Source organism: Dioscorea cayenensis, chromosome 5 (genome assembly GCF_009730915.1).
Source record: "Dioscorea cayenensis subsp. rotundata cultivar TDr96_F1 chromosome 5, TDr96_F1_v2_PseudoChromosome.rev07_lg8_w22 25.fasta, whole genome shotgun sequence".
Taxonomy (NCBI): Eukaryota; Viridiplantae; Streptophyta; class Magnoliopsida; order Dioscoreales; family Dioscoreaceae; genus Dioscorea; species Dioscorea cayenensis.
This window is the reverse complement of record NC_052475.1, coordinates 20469486-20487879: the sequence shown is the minus strand read 5'-3', so window position 1 is coordinate 20487879 and position 18394 is coordinate 20469486. Positions and strand designations below refer to the sequence as shown.

Below are 18394 nucleotides of genomic sequence, written 5' to 3'. Positions count from 1 at the left end.
AGACTCATTATATTAATTTTTAAAATTCTCTACATAAAATAAAATAATATTTCACTCATTTCTTCACTTGTTTAAGTTTGTCTATTTAATTAGGAAAATATGAGAGAGGTATGGTATTTTGGATATTGATGTAGTTTAAAATTTGAATATTTTATATGTATTAAATTTCTCTAAACATAAAAGAACCATTAAATTATTATTATAAATTATGTTATTTTATATTTGAGATATTAAAGTCTAAATCTTACTTAAAAGCAATTGAATTGTCTTTAAATTATAATTAAAAGCATAATTAAAACTATTCTTTAAATTAATATCCAAACACTCATGACGTAACCCTTATATAATAAAACATATAAACCTTTGAATGATATTCAATTCCGTCCGTAAAATAAAAAATATTATCCATATTTTGTTTTTTAACGGTCTGTTTTTTTTATTCGTTTTATTATTTTATTAGTGACTTATCCTGCACCGTTAACTTACACGTACTAGCACATCAATGTCTGTGAAGGCATTATCACATGGTGATTTAAAAAAAATATATTTCATATTTTTTTAGTCAATTTTTTTTAACTTATTATCATTTTTGTAAAAATTTTATTGTTATATATCAGTATCTAACACTGGTCTCGCTTACATAAGCAGAACATCAGCCACCCTCACCAAACCTAACCCCCATTTTTTTTTTCTTTATATATATATATATATATTTTTTTAACAATGGTATGTATATATTTTTTTAAAAAAGGTCAATAAATTATAATAAATAAAAAGAAAGAAAAAGGGGAAAAGCAAGAGAACATTTCCTCCATTGCACTCAAACCATTAGATCCGGTTTCGGACTCGAATCTCGAGGCAATTGTGCGGCATATTCCAAACATCAGTACTACCATTACTAGTACCATTTTCTCAATCTTTACCGCACAGATGCATCGAGATCCGTACATGTTTCGCATCTTAAGGCAAATCAACGGTGGATCCGACACCCGTACCCATGCATGAACATATACTAGTACGACACCGTCTGCCACTTTCCTCCTTATTTCCTTCTCTTTTCTTTTCCTCTCCAAACAATTACAGAGAGCGAAAACAACTCCTCACATAAAACTCAAATCTTAACCATTCCTTTCCCTCAAGATTGGTGTTGGCACAAATCTTAAAGCAATCCTACGGTTCTTACAAGACGTCAAACGCGTGCGCCCCTTTTCCTCCTAGTCCTAACACTTTTGCCATCTTTTCTCGCCACCAAAAAAACAGAAAAAGACCCATGAAAATATATAAATATTAAATAATATAATAATAAATTAATTAATTAATAAGAAGGCGTAATTACGGGAAAGTCCCTGAAAAGTGGATAACATCTCTATGGGGTGCCTCTTTCTTTTCTTTTTTAAAAATTTATTTTTATTATAATGAAAAGGATCTGATTATCTTATTTAACACTTTCATTCCTGGTTTTTTCGAAATAAAAAAATAAATATAATACAACTAAAAAAACATAAAAAAATCATCGTAGAAAAAAAAATTATTCAATATATGAATTTAATTTGAATAATTTTTAAAATATAAACAATAATTTATAATGATATTAGTAATAAAAAAATACTTTAAAATAAGATGATTTAAAAAGTAAATAGTCAGAAATTAATTAAGGGAAGAAAAAAAACAGGAAAGAGGGACGGATGAGCAAAGAAACAGCTGTACAGGGATTGTTCAGTAATTACATTAAATAAAACGAAAAAGAAATAAAAAAAAATAAAAAATAAAAAGGCCAAAAATCTCTGCACGCATCCCCGCATCTCTCTCTGCTGCCACCTCTCCCTCTTCCCCCATTCTTTGTTTGCCAACGCGTGGGATCGCAACCCAGAACCAAACCCTCGCCCCTCGATTTCCCCCAAAATCCAAACCCTAAAAATCTCAATCATCCGATTCTCATGACTCTCTCCTCCTCATGGATCCATGTCTCCTTCATCTCCATCCCCATCTCTTTCTCCTCCTCCTTGGCCTCCTTGTCATCCCTTTGCTTCCCTCAAACCCTAACCCTAACCACCGCTTTGCGACCGCTTCGTCGGAGGTGGACGATGACCCCTTCTCGATCGTGAATCTTGATCTGACGTGGCATGATTACTCGCCGCCATCGCCACCGCCCCCGCCGGCGTCACCTACTCCGCCGTCATCTTCCTGCGAGGGGGACATCGGGGGGGTTGGCTCCTTTGATACCCTTTGCCAGCTCAAATCCAGTGTGAACGTTACTGGAGATATCTATATCAAGGGCAACGGTAGCCTTGTGCTTCTCCCTGGCGTCCTGCTCAGCTGCCCTGTTGCTGGGTGCTTTATCCTCGCTAACCTCTCTGGTGATGTTACTATTGGGAAGGATGGAGGGATTGTTGCTGGTGCGGTTATTTTGGCGGCTAATAACATGAGTATGGCTGAGGGGTCTGTGGTGAACACCACGGCGCTTGCGGGTGATCCTCCGCCACAGACCAGTGGTGAGCCGTCTGGGTTTAATGGAGATGGCGGGGGACATGGAGGCCGTGGGGCGAGTTGCTATGTGAAGAAGGACCAGACACCGGAGGATTCGTGGGGTGGTGATGCCTATTCTTGGTCGAGCTTGGCGAAACCTGATTGCTTTGGTAGTAAAGGTGGTTCGACTAGCCAGGAGAAGGACTATGGTGGTGGTGGGGGTGGCAGGATTTGGTTGGAGATTAAAGACGTCTTAGAGATTGATGGGGTTGTTTGCGCTGATGGAGGTGAAGGTGGTTCCCATGGAGGAGGAGGTTCTGGAGGGAGCATCTACATTACAGCTTCAAAATTGTAATTGACCTTTACCCTTTTAATTTTCCCGTGTTTTGTTTATGGAAAGCAGGATACTTTACATGCACTACTCATGGGAAATGCAGGCATAAAAACCGAACACTAAACACTTTGGTTTTGGTCTCCTAGGAGTTGATAGTTACCCTTTTATGCATGCTCAAATATTTCTCATATATTAGTTCAATATGCTTAATGATTAAATCTGGCTAACGTAATTCTCTGCTCTTGTATGGAAAGTTCAATTAATACATGTTCATCATTGTTGTGGCTCATAGAAGAACAGTGTTGCTGATTTTTTTTTTTTTGAGTGAATGTTTGAGATAGCAGCACAATGGTGGACATAGGTTAGCTTACAATAAATTCTTAACAAACATGTTAGCAGTAATTGCAAATGACTCTATTTATTTAACAAGGTTTTCTGCTCATTAAGTCACACTAAATATGTAACAAACATTTTGAACACTTATTGCAGATGATTGTATATATTATGAAGATTTCCTATACTGTTTAGACCATCTTATATTGAGGCTTTTGCTTTTATTTCCCTGAAAAATGGTGAAGCACCTATTGTATCATAGCTTATATAGTTTTTATCCAATGATTTTCACTATGCATTGATCTTGGCTTATTTCAAAGTTGACTATTTCTATTGGCTTTATGGATGCATATATTTTGTTTAGAACTTCAGAATGTCTGTTGCTAAGGTTGTGTCTTTTTTGGCTCCCCTATTTTGTTAAGGAAATGACAAATATATGTATTAGGTGTCAAATAGTCTAGGATTGTGTTTATTGGTTAGAGCATACTCTCTTGACATGATCACTTCGCCTTTTCAAATTGGTCTTACAAAATCAGTCCTCACCACTTCTAGTTATATTTTGTTTGGCCTTGAAACCATTGTGTTATATTTAACATTTTTAAAATGATAAGAGGATCTTACCCTTGTGTTCTTTGAGATGTATGAATACACCAGTGTACAGATGGATTCTCTACCTTACATTTGCTTAGTGCAATGCTTTCTCTTTATTCAATTAGGCTCTTATATCTTGAGTTTTAAAATTGGTAGCACTGCATATCCTTGCTTTAAACTTCTCCATTTTTCTTTAACTATCAAGTAGGAACCTCTTTTATTTGAATTCACTGATGACTTCTTGATTAATTTTTGGGTTTGATTTCAACTGGTTCTTCCACCATTAAATTTCTTACATCTTTTCTAGAACCTTCCAGATTTATTCCACGGAGTTGATGTAAAGCATGCAAACTGACACCATTTTGACCAAGTAATCAAGTGTCATATGTTTAGAACAAAAGGACATCGTAATGTGAATACTTAATTTGCTTTCAAGTGCAAATACGGGCTGGTTCAAATGCAATTGGCCATGTGTTTTAATGGTTTCCTTGGGATTAAGTATGAAATTAAGTTTTAATTAGCAAGCACATAGAAGCACCTTTTGCCTCTACAAGATGAATCACCATTCTATTCTTATGCAAATGTGAACATCATCCGGGAAGCAATTTTTCTGAAGAGGACCACCCGTGACGGCTAGACTGCATCATGCTTTTCTTCATTATGTATAGCAACTTATGCTTTATTTGGATCCATGTTTAGATTTTGTCACTTATTTTGAGGCCTTGTTAGATTCTTGTCTAAAAACAAACCTGAATGCCTTGTTCTCTACAAGATTGCAAGCTTTCCTTGATGGATGTTGTCCTTGAGGTAAGCATTTTGTCCAAAAATTAGTGCTGCAGGTTGTCATTGGTCTGCGATAAATGTGGTTGTTCAGAAATTATATGTGGAAAAACTCACCTTGATGTGAGACTTGTTTATTCTGTATGCGTTGTCATAACTAACTTTAGTCTGGCGGTTTCAGTGATTCCCGATTGAATTTGTTAGCAATTTTCTTTTATTTTCAATTTCACTTTACCAAATGCAGGAAAGGAAATGGCAAGGTTAGTGCTTCAGGTGGCAATGGTGTAGCTGGAGGAGGTGGTGGTCGAGTTTCTATTGACATTTTCAGCCGGCATGATGATCCAAAATTTTTTGTTCATGGTGAGATTTGTTTTTCTGATCTAGACTAAGGTGGTCTTGTTTACTGTATGTTTTTATTCTCCAACCATAACTCTTTTGAAATAGGTTACCTCAAAGACTCCTGTTGTTTAATCTGCATAGAATCTATGCCTCTGAAGTACAGTTATGGATTAAAGTTGTTGAATTTAGTAGTTTGTACACATGCAGGCACAGTTGCTTGCAAGCATGTATACCCTTGTGCATATACAGGCTATTCATGTTGTTGCTTTGGCCCTTGATTACTTCTGTAATGGTCCCTACTGCAATCTGACTTCGACAATTTGCTTAACAACTTGACAACAAGTTTCCCTACCTATGATTAATTGTAGGGTGCCATGTCGTACATTGGAGAGTCATGGTTTTACTTATGATTACGGGGATCATGCCTCAAGATATGACAATTTTGTTAAATTGCTGCGCCATTTTTAGTGGAATCACTATTTTTCTCAAACATCTTGGCGCATACTATCTGAAATATAGTACATTATTATATGTGATGATAATTTCAGATCTCTCAAGGTAGCCTTAAAGTGCCTGCCTGCCAACTACTTTACCTAATCTCGATAAGATTTGCCCTAAAAGCTATAGGTAGAAGTTTGAATAGAACATATTTGCAAAATGTTACAAAATTTTTAAGATTTATCATGGTGCACTCTATGTCAAGTGCATATCAGTACAACTGGATTTGTGAGGTTTGTTCAGCACCCAATATTTAGATCAGACACACTATTAATTTGTGTTTCACGAGTTCCTTTTTTTTGCATGTCATGCTTTGCTTTATATATCATTGACAGATTGTTGATAATATACTTTTTGTTAATTTTATATGATATTTTGGATGCTCTAACATGTGTTTTGCAGGAGGTAGGGAGTTCTGGCTGTCCAAATAACAATGGTGCTGCAGGGACTCTCTATGATGCGATCCCTCGAAGCCTGACTGTTAGCAACCACAACTTGACAACTCAGACTGATACTCTTCTTTTAGAATTTCCTTATCAACCTCTTTGGACCAATGTTTTTGTGACAAATTGTGCTAAAGTGGTGGTTCCCTTACTTTGGAGTCGAGTACAGGTCAGTGCTGAGGCTTATTACAGTATGCGTTAGCACAACTGTGAGATGTTTATTTTAGAAGAAGTACCATGCAATGACATGCTTTTTTACCCTTGTCTAAGCTATAGAGTGAAAATTTTGATGCTATGACATTGTTTCGCTAGTCCTGGTTCAATCTAGTTGCATTATACTCTTAACAAGCTCCTTAATTAATTAATTATTACTATTTTGCTGTTTAGTGCATTAACTATTGTACCACTCTTATGTCCTATAGTTGCATATCTTGTCAATTGGCACTCAGAATTGAAAAATACATAAGATTGTGTTTAGGTCCGCATTTTAATGTTGTCCAGTTTCTCTTGCAGAGCCCTATATGCTACTAATAAGTGTGAATGTGATTTTGAGGTTGACTGACATTTTATTTTATGTGGTGGAATTAACATGATACGTATATAGTTTTGGAACATATGAATACTGTACTTATCTTTGTTTAGTTATATTCTTTTCTTATTGCATTTTAATATGTCTTGGTGCACATCCCAATTCAGATTCTCCAACAATTCCTTGCTTTAATAATTACTGCACAAACATTTAGGTTATATGCATTATTTAGGATTTGTTTCTATATTGTAGATTTTTTTATGGGATATATTGTATATGCCCATGTCAGGCTTTGGTATCGCACTGCCCTTGAAGGGATTTTCATTGATCAATTGTGCAGGTCCAAGGACAGCTTAGCCTGCTGTGTGGTGGCATATTTAGTTTTGGGCTGACTCATTATCCATACTCGGAGTTTGAGCTCATGGCTGAAGAACTGCTAATGAGTGACTCAGTAATCAGGGTTTGTGTCGATTACATTATTTTCTTTGTGCTGTCAACCCCTTCTTAATTTTTATTTTGTTTCTTATATTCTTCAATAAATCTAGGGATTAAATGTGCTCTCTGTTTTATGTGTTCATATAAGAAGCAATGTGGTAATATCACTCAACATGAGAAGCCCATTTATGAACTCAAACCAGAGCACACAACATGCTTGGAAATTGCCTGTCATCATACTTCTGCATGTCTTCTTTTCACAAATTCCTACTCTACTAAATGTTTGCAGTTCATATACAAGTACAAACATCTTGTGGCTTATAATGCTCTCTGTAAGGAAAACCTCTGGACAGCTTAGCTTCTCACTTTTTACTGTGATCTGGCTATATGTTGTCATAGGGCCGGGCCTGCCGGCCAGTCAGGGCCTTGGCGATGCACTCTTCTCTAACTGTTTTGCCAGAAGAGCAACATTTTTCTATTGGCAAATACTAGAAATATTAAACATATGATTTAGCACAGTAAAACTCATTAAGCATGGAAAACAGTCTTCTAATTCTTAATTTGCTACAGTAAAATACATTAAAATACAGTGAACAAATCTTCAGAATTAAAAGATTGTTTTCTAGCAAGTTATCTAACTATTTTGTCTATTTCTTTATTCTTGATTTGTTATTGAGCCTCTTTTAATATAATTAGGACTTTTCCAGAGTTTGGTCAAGAGTGTAGGTTAAAATTTCTTTAACAAGAATTGTTTTGAAAACTTGTTGGTATTGTTGCTCAACGCTATTATCTAAGCTCTAATAGAGTTATTAGCTTGTTGTGTTCCCCCCATCATTTTATGTTTATAATCCATCTGAAATGATATGTTGAGTTGATCTGTAACTGATTCTCCTCTCAGTGCTCAATTTTTGTTTTTCTTAAAATTTTCCCTGTGAGTTCCTTTTTTTGTCTATTGTCAGATTGGTTTCTCTTGACTTGTTATCTAGAACGATAAGTTTTCAAGGAATTGTTATAGATTTTTTCCACAAGATTATTGGGGACATAAAGTATCCATGATTTCATATTATTTAATAGTTCACAAGTTCATTTCTATGCTCTGCTTGCATGTATAGGTATTTACTCAAAAGCTTGCCTTTTCCTATTAAAAGTTTTTTACTTAAATCTTATTTCTAATTTCCATTTAAGTACAGGTATTTGGGGCTTTGCGAATGTCTGTAAAGATGCTTCTGATGTGGAACTCCAAAATTCTTATTAATGGGGGTGGGGATTCATTAGTGTCGACATCCTTGCTTGAAGCCAGTAATTTAATAGTTCTTAAGGTAGCCCTCTCAATTCTTGCTATTGTTGTATGGCAATTTGGTGACAGTGCTGAATAAGATGGCTTTCTGTCTTTACTCAGGAATCATCAGTGATACGTTCTACTGCAAACCTCGGGGTTCATGGACAAGGCCTATTAAATTTATCTGGACCTGGAGATCTGATTGAAGCTCAGCGTCTAATTCTGTCACTGTTTTACAGCATCAATGTAGGATGGATGAATTTTTACCCTTATTTTTTGTTGTTGAACTGCTGCTCTTATTTTAACTTAACCTTTTGTTCTATGAATACTTTGCTGTAGACACCTTGATTATAGTCATATTATGGGCTGCAATCTGCAACCTCTTGAAGAGGGAAAGTTAATGGCCTATCATGAGGCTTCTCTTTTCCTACAATAGCTAAATCTGAGTTGCCTTGTCATTTTTGTGGAATTGTTTAGATGTTCAATGATGTACTTGTCTAAGCTGAAATTACTTCTTTGCAATTAGAGATCATCAGGTTCTAGCATATGTCAATTGTCAACATTTACCTTAATTTTTAGTACTAATTGCAAGCATATTGTTATTCATGTCAGAACCTGTGTTAGTGTTGGGAGTATTGTTGTCTAGAACTGTCATTGTTAGCTCCAGGCTTGGGTCCTTACATACCAACAGCTATCCTTTCTTGAAAAATAATTGTTGGTTTTATGTGTCTTGGAGTTAGATATGATTTTTATTGTGATATGTTAAGCAATTGTCTTCCCTTGATTGTGCTCATGCCCATAGAAATCCTTGAGGCTTATTGTGTTTATGTTTTTCTCTCTCTTTTGTTTCCCATACTAATTTTGTTTGCAGTCAGATTATGATCTGCCCTTTTTCGGTGTATTTAAAGAGTTTCATCTGAACTGAAGATTTTTTGTTCCTTCTGTAGGTTGGTCCTGGGTCTGTTTTGCGTGGTCCTTTGATTAATGCTTCTAGGGATGAAATGTAAGTGTGCATTCTGATAAAATTAGTTCCTTAAATTTCATGTTCAATTACTAAACTACTTTTATTGTTTCTGATAGGTCTCCAAAGCTCAACTGTGAACTCGAAGATTGCCCAATGGAGTTGGTTAGTCCCCCAGAAGATTGCAATGTGAATTCTTCTCTAGCTTTTACCCTCCAGGTGCTCTTTTTTCTGTGTTATTATTAGGATTCTCCTACCAGCAATCATGTAATATGGCATTATTCTGGCCATACATACACTTTATTGGATTCATTCTCTATATTTTTATTGTCTATTTGTTTTGACTGTTGCAGCCACTTTTTGCAGATCTGTCGTGTTGAGGATATTGATGTTGCAGGCCTTATTCAAGGAACAGTCATTCATTTCCATCGAGCGAGAACTGTTGTTGTCCAGTCTTCTGGAATAATTAGTGCATCAGGCTTAGGTATTCTGACAATGCCAGTCTGATTTAGATGAATGATAACCTTATGTTTTTCAACTCCCTTTTAATTAGTGCATTGCTTAGTTACTCTGAGAATGGCAGTCCGATTTAGATGAATGATAACCCTATGTACTTCAACTTCTTTTTAATTTCTTCATCAATTGTGGAGTTTTCAACATTGTCTTTTGCTTTCTTGTTTTCAATTGCAAAATAAATTTGTTAATGGCAGCTGATAAATGAAACCTTTGACTGAATGAGTTTCCTTTTTAATAATACGCAGGCTGCAGGGGTGGGGTCGGCCGAGGAGGCGTTTTAAGCAGTGGTCTTGGTGGTGGTGGTGGGCATGGTGGCAAAGGTGGGCGTGGTTATTTCAATGGGACCTATGTTGATGGTGGCATTGCATATGGTAATGCTAAATTGCCATGTGAGCTTGGAAGCGGTAGTAGTAATGAAGACTTATCTGTTTCGACTGCTGGTGGGGGTATCATAGGTATATCAGTCTCTCATCAATGAGGGTTTTCGTATAATATTGTTCTCAAATTATTTCATGATAGTGGAGTGGTGTGGATGCATCAGTTTCTTCTTTGAGGTCACAGCAGCAAACTTGTTTCAGTGTCCATTGTTTGCCACATGTATATTTTCATTCATCTGTAGCTTGCTGCCACCTCATCACTAATCACATGGGCACTATAATATCAATTGGTTTTCTTCTTCAAATGATTTTGTTTCTTGGCACAATTATTCCATTGAATTTATTGTTCTTATATAATCAATTCATACATCAATTCTTTTTGGGCTTCTGCTCCTACTCATTTCTCATTTTTATTTGCAGTGATGGGTTCACAGGAGCACGCGTTATCAAGTTTGTCTATTTATGGCTCAGTTGAGGCTGATGGTGAAAGTTTTGGAGAATTAACTAGAAGGCTTGGAGGTTACTTCTATAATTTCTTAATGGGGGGGCCTGGCGGTGGCTCTGGTGGTACAATTCTTCTTTTTCTACACACTATGTCCCTTGGTGACTCTTCTATACTTTCAAGTGTTGGGGGGTTTGGTAGCCACAATGGTGGTGGTGGTGGAGGTGGCGGAAGGATTCACTTTCATTGGTCAGACATTCCAACAGGTGATGAATATTTTCCAGTTGCAAGTGTGAAGGGAAAGATAACTACAAGGTCTGGTCTTTGTTCTCAATTATGGTTATTGTGACATTTTTTTTAATAAATTCTCATACGCATGCTATCCATGGTTTTCTTATTTCAATAGATTTTCCTCTATATGCTGAAGTTTATGGACAGTCTTTTCCATTCATTGAGGTGGTTGAATTTTTGTTGACTTTTATGAAAAACTTTGAGTGGCCTGATTCTTTTTTAACTACTTTATATCTACATGCACTTTTAGTTCAAATGACCTGGTTATTTTATTCTGGGCTAGTTTTGGGAAGATGTTATTTATTTTGGTTAATTTAGGTTTGATAACTTTGAACAAATCATATATATATATATATATATATATTTTAAATGTGATGTAATCTTCCAAAGTAATATTTTCATTAGATCACCTAAGACCAGAAATTAATAATTTATAATAGCACGGTAGAACTTATTAAATGTGCTGTCATTTTCACTCTACTGTATGGAGTTGTGAAGTTCTAATGCTAATATTTGCCAGCAAATGCAATGCGATTGATAAGATTAATGTTTGATGTTGTGAACACGGTTTGTTTCTGTTACTTAGGACTCAACTTGTGTGTACCATTTGCTTTGCCTGGTATTCCTTAAGGTAAATACTCAATTAAGTTGAAGTGAATCCAAGCACGCTTTTAATGGGGCACAATAACTATAGCAGCTCTCGCTTGCTTTGCTCAGCTAAAGTAATAAATTCTGTTCGTGGACACAACTTTCCATAGCCAGCATATAGTCACTTTTTTGGCATTTTGGAAGTAAAATGATTGCATGCTTGTTAACATTTCTTGTACTAAATTGTTGGCAATTTAGTACAAGCTTCGGAATGTCAAGTTAAAATCCACCTATTTAGTCTGAGTCTGTGTTGAAAAACACCTATTTATTCCTGGTAAATTACTATATGTATTCTGATTGAACTTTTTGCGAAGGATGGTAGTAGTCCGTGACATCATTGACATGTTAAACTCAAAGAAATTGCATATCAATGAGTAGTAGGATATTATTATCTTATGTACTTTGATGTGATATGAATGGTTGCAACTTATAAACTGGTGAGCCAAGAGTTTTTATTTTTTTATTTTTTACATTTGCATCTGGGAGCAATTTTTAAACCTTGTTCCCTTGGCAGGGGAGGTTTGGGCATGGATCAAGGTTCTGCTGGGGAAAATGGAACAGTTACTGGAAAAGATTGCCCCAAAGGGCTTTATGGAACCTTTTGCAAGGTAAATTTTATCTTCATGGGTCTTTTTGGTGGAGGCTTGTTGTTCTGCTAGATGTTTCACTGAAAGTTGTCTGTTATCATAATTTTAGGTTATCTTGATGGGTCAAGGTGGTTTGCTCCCTGCATTATTTATTTTCTCTCTCTTCTAACTCTTTGTTCTTGATGTCAGTTTTATGATTTAGTTGAATGGATGATCAAGTTGAGAACTTACTCTTAAGTTGTTCCATCTTCTCTTAGATAGATCTAGGGAATGATGTATAAAACCAGCTGAGAAAATCTTGAAGTCCATATATACTGCAATATTGTTCGAAAATCCAAACACAATAATATCCTTGACTAGAACTTGGTTTTCAAGTGTCCTAAATGGCTGATTTTCAATGAATGTCAAAGAGTGGGAAAGAAATGCATGCTCGTAGATTGTGGCTGTCAGATGGATTCATTTGTTTGCAACCTTCTGTTGTGGAAATTCTGATTGTAAGATTATTCTCCATTTTAGAGTCTATGTGATAAGTTGTAAAAGTATAGTGGAAGATTATGGCTTCTTCTTGAATGCCACAACTTAAGGCACAGGCTTTGCAATATGTAATTTTCTCTGACAGGCTGACAGCTAATACCTATGTGTTAAAGGAATATTATCTTTTTAATTGTCATTTCTGTAGCATTTATTTTTCACTTGGCCACACAGCTGTAGATTTGCAATTTAATTCACAAAGGTTAATTTCATAGAAGTAGCTTCTTTTCTTAAATAGTTAATGTCGGGTGTCTGTCATTTTGCACATCCGTGCTCAATATATTTCATGTGATTTCATAACTGCATCTGTAAATTCTCTCAGCAATTTATTTTAATTTGATTGCTTTAGGAAAGGTTCTTAGTGAAGTGTTTTTATCTATTCCCATTAAATAGTTAGCTTTCAGGAGTCTGACATTAATGTATTTCCTGTCCTGTATTTCTATTTGATGTGCCTATTGGAGTACTGAACTTTTCTCCTACACTGATATTGCCAGCTTACATAATGATTAAATTCCTAATCTCTGCGTAGTAAGTATGACTTAGTCAATGGCTGTCATTTGTTTTTCTGGCAATTACTTTGTTGTCTTTTTAATTTGAGTATATTGCAAGGAACATTTCTAAACTTCATAGAGCATTGTATGAAATGTAGATTCCTCAGGTGCGATATGCATTGATGCCAAAGCCTGTCTTGGCTATTTTAATTTTGTGAAATTTCTAATGGATGTGAGGAAGAGTACTAGACATTGCCATTGCTACATGTGACTAATAATCTGTGCGGCCGGAGAGGAAGTATGAAGGAGGCAGAGAAAATTTTCATTTATGAGCATTGATCAGGCACCTGAACTTTGACATGGCAAGCTTATTTATTAACCTTGTAGAAGTTTTAGGTCCCTACTACTGGTGGAGACTATTGATTAATCTACAAGTCATGCTTCTGAGGGGTTGCTCTATATTTTAGTGCCTATGCTTTATTCCTTTTAATTGTCATTTACCCAACTTTGTTTAACATGACATTCGTACCTAGTCATGTTGGCATATGTGATTAGTTAAAAGATAAATTGTACTGAACATTCAACATCTGTTGATGGCTCGATATATATTATAAAATCATCCAAAAACTTAATTGTATGTTGCTAGCTTCTATTATCAAATAAACATCTCATGTTACACATGGTTATTATTGCCTGCTCCATACTTATATTTTGCTACCTGCAATGTTGCTCTGAACTGTTTGTTTGATATCAAATTCTGATTTCTTGCAGGAATGCCCACTAGGAACATATAAGAATATCACTGGATCTGATGAGAACTACTGTTACCAGTGCCCTTCTTATGAGCTTCCTCGCCGTGCTGTGTATATTACTGTTCGAGGTAGTTCATTTTTTTCTCTTGGTGTAAATGTAATTGGTTGTTGTGATTTTTTATTTTTCCTAGAGTAATGTATTTCAGACTCAGTTGTGTTTAGTTGTCTCTATTTTTTTTGGTAGTTTTTTGGTTCTTTTTTTTTACCCTTTTTAATGTCTGATGTTGTATGTTATTCGTGCTGCTGGACTAATAAAACATTTGTGCATAAATATTTCAACAGGTGGTGTTGCTGGAACGCCATGTCCTTATAAATGTGTATCTGAAAGATATCATATGCCACACTGCTATACAGCTCTCGAAGAATTGATATACACTTTTGGTGGCCCATGGCTGTTTGGTCTTCTTCTTACTGGGCTGCTTGTCTTGTTGGCTCTAGTGTTAAGTGTTGCACGGATGAAATTTGTTGGTAATGATGAACTTCCTGGTCCTGCGCCAACCCAACATGGATCTCAAATTGATCACTCCTTCCCATTTTTGGAGTCGCTGAATGAGGTGCTGTGCTAATTATGGTGACCTTACATCGTTGAATTGCTATTGTAGCCTATTAACAATTTTGCATGTGTCGGTATTAGTGAATTACAAGTTTTTCATCGAATAATGCAGGTTTTGGAAACAAATAGAGCGGAGGAATCCCAAAGCCATGTTCATAGAATGTATTTCATGGGGCCTAACACTTTCAGTGAACCTTGGCATCTTCCCCATTCTCCTCCAGAGCAGATAACAGAGATAGTGTAAGCATCAGAGTGGATTTTTGACTTGCTTAATCCCATTTAAGGACAACAGAAAAACCTTTTTTTAGTGGTAATTTACTATCTTTAAAATTACTTGGGCATGAGTCTGATCTTGCACTTTATTCGTCATTTTATATGCAGGTATGAGGATGCGTTCAATAGATTTGTTGATGAGATAAATGCCCTAGCAGCTTATCAATGGTGGGAGGGTTCAATCTACAGCATTCTTTGTGTGCTTGCATATCCTCTTGCATGGTCTTGGCAGCAGTGGCGTAGGAGAAAGAAATTACAGCGACTGCGTGAATTTGTTCGGTCAGAGTATGACCATGCATGCTTACGATCATGTCGTTCACGAGCTCTTTACGAGGGACTTAAGGTTTTCTTAGTACTCAGACTTATTTTACGTGGTTGTTTATTGCTATTAATTTTTGTTCATCGACTTCTGCTGGTACTCTCTATTAAAGAGGAAGTTAGTAGATTTAGTAACATCATATTAGTGGGAGAATTTTAATAAAACTTGCATATTGCTGGAATATGCACGAGCCTTTAATTCAATGAAGATGGTGTTCCCTTGCTTAAATTGTCAGTTTTGATAGGCTTTCAAGATAAATTACTACAATATCAAACATCTGAGATGTATATTAGCATGAGGAATTTACATGAATACAATGAAGAGATTCTCTTAAAGGTGATGTTTATCTGTATCCATAATCTTAGAATTGATACTGTTATGTTTTATTAGTCCAGTTTGGGCCATTATCGAGCTAGTCAGTTATGGCTGATATATATATATATATATATATCAATGCCCTGATTCATATTTGTAGGTATTTCACAGATCTTGTTCATAATATGCTGATTCTGAGGCTTTTTCTTTCATTTCTATATGCATCAGTTTGAGTATTTTCTTGAATAACTTTTTTTCATATATGTATATATTTGTTGATTTTCTTTGTACCATTAAGGTCTTGTCTGTTAGGGTGTTTTCTTATGGGCACGTCATTTCACTGGTTTGTTGTATACCCTTTGATGCAGGTGGCTGCAACCCCAGATTTGATGCTAGCCTATGTGGACTTTTTCCTTGGTGGGGATGAAAAGCGACCAGATCTTCCTCCTCGCCTGCACCAGAGGTTCCCTATGTGCTTAGTTTTTGGTGGTGATGGAAGTTACATGGCGCCCTTTTTCCTTCACAGTGATAATGTCCTCACTAGCCTCATGAGTCAGGTTTTTTTACTTGATCAATGCCATAGTAGTTCCTTTTTATTTTTTGGTCCAGGTAATTATTTCCATTATTTTAACTGCAATTATTTCTTGTTTTGTAGTCTGTACAACCAACCATATGGTACCGGCTTGTGGCTGGGCTGAATGCACAATTGAGGCTAGTTCGTCGTGGCCAGCTGAAAGTTACATTTTTGCCTGTTCTGAGCTGGCTTGAGACTCATGCAAATCAAGCTTTGATCACACATGGAGTGTGTGTTGATCTTGCCTGGTTTCAGGCCACTTCGTGTGGTTATTGTCAGCTTGGACTTGTTGTGTATGCTGTGGGAGAATCGGAGCCTACAACTGTTGTTGATGGTGTTTCTACGAGATTATTAAGTGTCAAACAACCTTCTCGGTAATTTCCTATTATTCAAAGTTTGTTTATCAAATAAATTTTTTTAGGCCGTTTTTTGTGACTGATGCAAACAGTAAATTCCGCTAGCTCATACATGTCAGTGTTCATTTCAGTTTTTCATTTTCTCTTTTTTCTGCAGTACATTTAACATTCATGAAGATAATCTGGGGAATTTGAGGAACAGGGAAGCTGTTGTTCGGAAACAAATAAGTGGTGGTGTTTTAGATAGTCAAAGTTTGCGAATGCTTGAAGACAAGAGAAATGTATGGTACCCATTTTCACTTATACTGCACAATACTAAACCTGTTGGACGCCAGGTGCCACTTCTGCTATATTTCATTAAATCTTTTTTCACATAGGGATGAGTGTTTCTGCAAACTATGGTGTTTGGTTTTTATTATTTTGTCATTTTTTTACTACTGCAGGATCTTGTTGGGCTGGTCATCTCAATGTTACTACTGGCAGATTTTAGCTTGGTTCTGCTTACTTTACTTCAATTGTATTCTTTTTCCATGGTGGATGTCTTCTTAGTTTTGTTTCGTCCTTCCTTTGGGTCTACTTTCTCCATTTCCTGCTGGAATCAATGCCCTTTTCAGTCATGGACCTCGACGATCAGCAGGACTTGCTCGTGTGTATGCGTTGTGGAACATTTCTTCCTTGATTAATGTTGTAAGTTATTATCATCCTTCCTATGAATACATTTTTTAACCGTTGTTTCAAAATTTTATGTGCTCATGTACTTGTGTTAGCAATCCCGATTTAACATCTTTTCAATTCTCAGAGAATCATTTGTGTTTCTCATGGTACTCATGTTAGCAATTTCATCATTGCATAACCGGGTTTTCATTACTTATCATGTTTTATGTGTCAAAAAAAAAAGTATTTTTGATTTTAGAACTACTAACGAAAGTGATATCAACTTGTTGCATTAGCGTAGCAACTCAAAGTTTGCCCCCAGCCTGACTTTTTTGAGCCTGTTAATTGTGTTGATATGAGTGCTTGTGTGGAAACAGTTTATACATTCATCTGCCACTTAGCATGTCCGCATTGTGTTGCTAATAATGTGATGATATGGAATTGAGATTATGTGACAACTGTGCTTGTGACCTTAATGCACTTTTTTTTTTCTTTTGCTGATCAGTTCTATTTTCATAATAATATGTTCTTCCCTGTATCTATGTAGGTTATGGCCTTTATATGTGGGTTTGTACACTACAAGATGTCATCTAGTCGGAAGCATCAAAGTTCTCAGCCATGGAGTTTGGGCACGTGAGTAACTAAGGAAACTTTTGACTCATAATTGATTTCTTTAAAAGAAAATCTATATTTGGGCAGTGTCTAACCACCTACCCAACCTATTGTTTCATTGGTTAATTACAGTAGGATATGCTTATACTAATTAGCCACCTTGTTTGTTGTGTGTTTATGCCATTGACAGGGACGAGAGTGGATGGTGGCTGTTTCCTTCTGGCCTAGTGCTGTGTAAATGCATTCAGGCACGTCTTGTCGACTGGCATGTTGCTAACTTGGAGATCCAAGACCGTTCTTTGTATAGCAATGACCCAAACTTATTCTGGCAGTCGTAACAAATTCCGGGTGACTCACCTGAGGTTGCTTGCAACTCTAGTTTTTACTTTTGTTTTATTTTTCTCTTTTTTTTTTCTTTTTTTGGTGGAGTTGCAAGGGGAATAGTGAAAGGGGGCCTTATTTTCGCAACAGGCCTGTGAAAGTCATTCATCATCATGTAGACTCACCTTCTTTAGAGAAATTGTGCAGTCAGCATATTTCCCTTCACTGTAAATACAAAGGTCCGCTCCACATTCTTTGTAGTAAAGTAGTTTTGTTGCAATGTATAACCGTGGATTCTCTAATTAGTTAAAAAGGGAGGGATAAAGAATTGTTTGATGATATGCATTTATCTATGATCTGATAGACAATAACCTTTTTCTTGTATTTTGTTATTGTATTCATCATGATGTATGTTTTAACAAGAAAGTGTTTGTTGACCATTCCTGCCATGGCGATGTTTTCCTTGCTTTGGCAGTTTGATATAGAAATATATTTGATGCTTTTATCCTTAGTCTGATTGACAATGGCCCCCCCCTTTCCTTATATTTTGTTTTATTTGTCTGTGTATGTTCTGCATTCAATTCAACATGGTGGAGCTTTGTAGTTTTGTTGCGTTTGGTTGGATGATCCTAACCAAATATGTTTGCATTCTGTGGAACTTGTGTTCTTTTAACCTGTCTCTCAAGTAAAAAGTTTTTGAGGAGCTTTTATCATCAAGATTCTGTGGTGAATTT

The 18394-nt window shown here is 36.1% G+C and overlaps 1 protein-coding gene across 1 annotated transcript; it reads left to right on the top strand.

Annotated features, from left to right (window-relative positions):
* Nucleotides 1-1782: 1782 nt before the first annotated feature.
* On the top strand, nucleotides 1783-17973 carry LOC120260904. The gene is given in 23 exon segments (XM_039268486.1): nucleotides 1783-2817; nucleotides 4749-4873; nucleotides 5751-5953; nucleotides 6654-6773; nucleotides 7939-8067; nucleotides 8148-8273; nucleotides 8975-9030; nucleotides 9108-9207; nucleotides 9355-9472; nucleotides 9750-9959; nucleotides 10302-10638; nucleotides 11777-11870; nucleotides 13643-13751; nucleotides 13966-14237; nucleotides 14349-14476; nucleotides 14618-14852; nucleotides 15512-15700; nucleotides 15799-16091; nucleotides 16231-16408; nucleotides 16517-16627; nucleotides 16629-16760; nucleotides 17275-17360; nucleotides 17530-17973. Coding segments are annotated over 23 exon segments (4362 nt in total). The 5' UTR covers nucleotides 1783-1954; the 3' UTR covers nucleotides 17678-17973.
* Nucleotides 17974-18394: the final 421 nt, after the last annotated feature.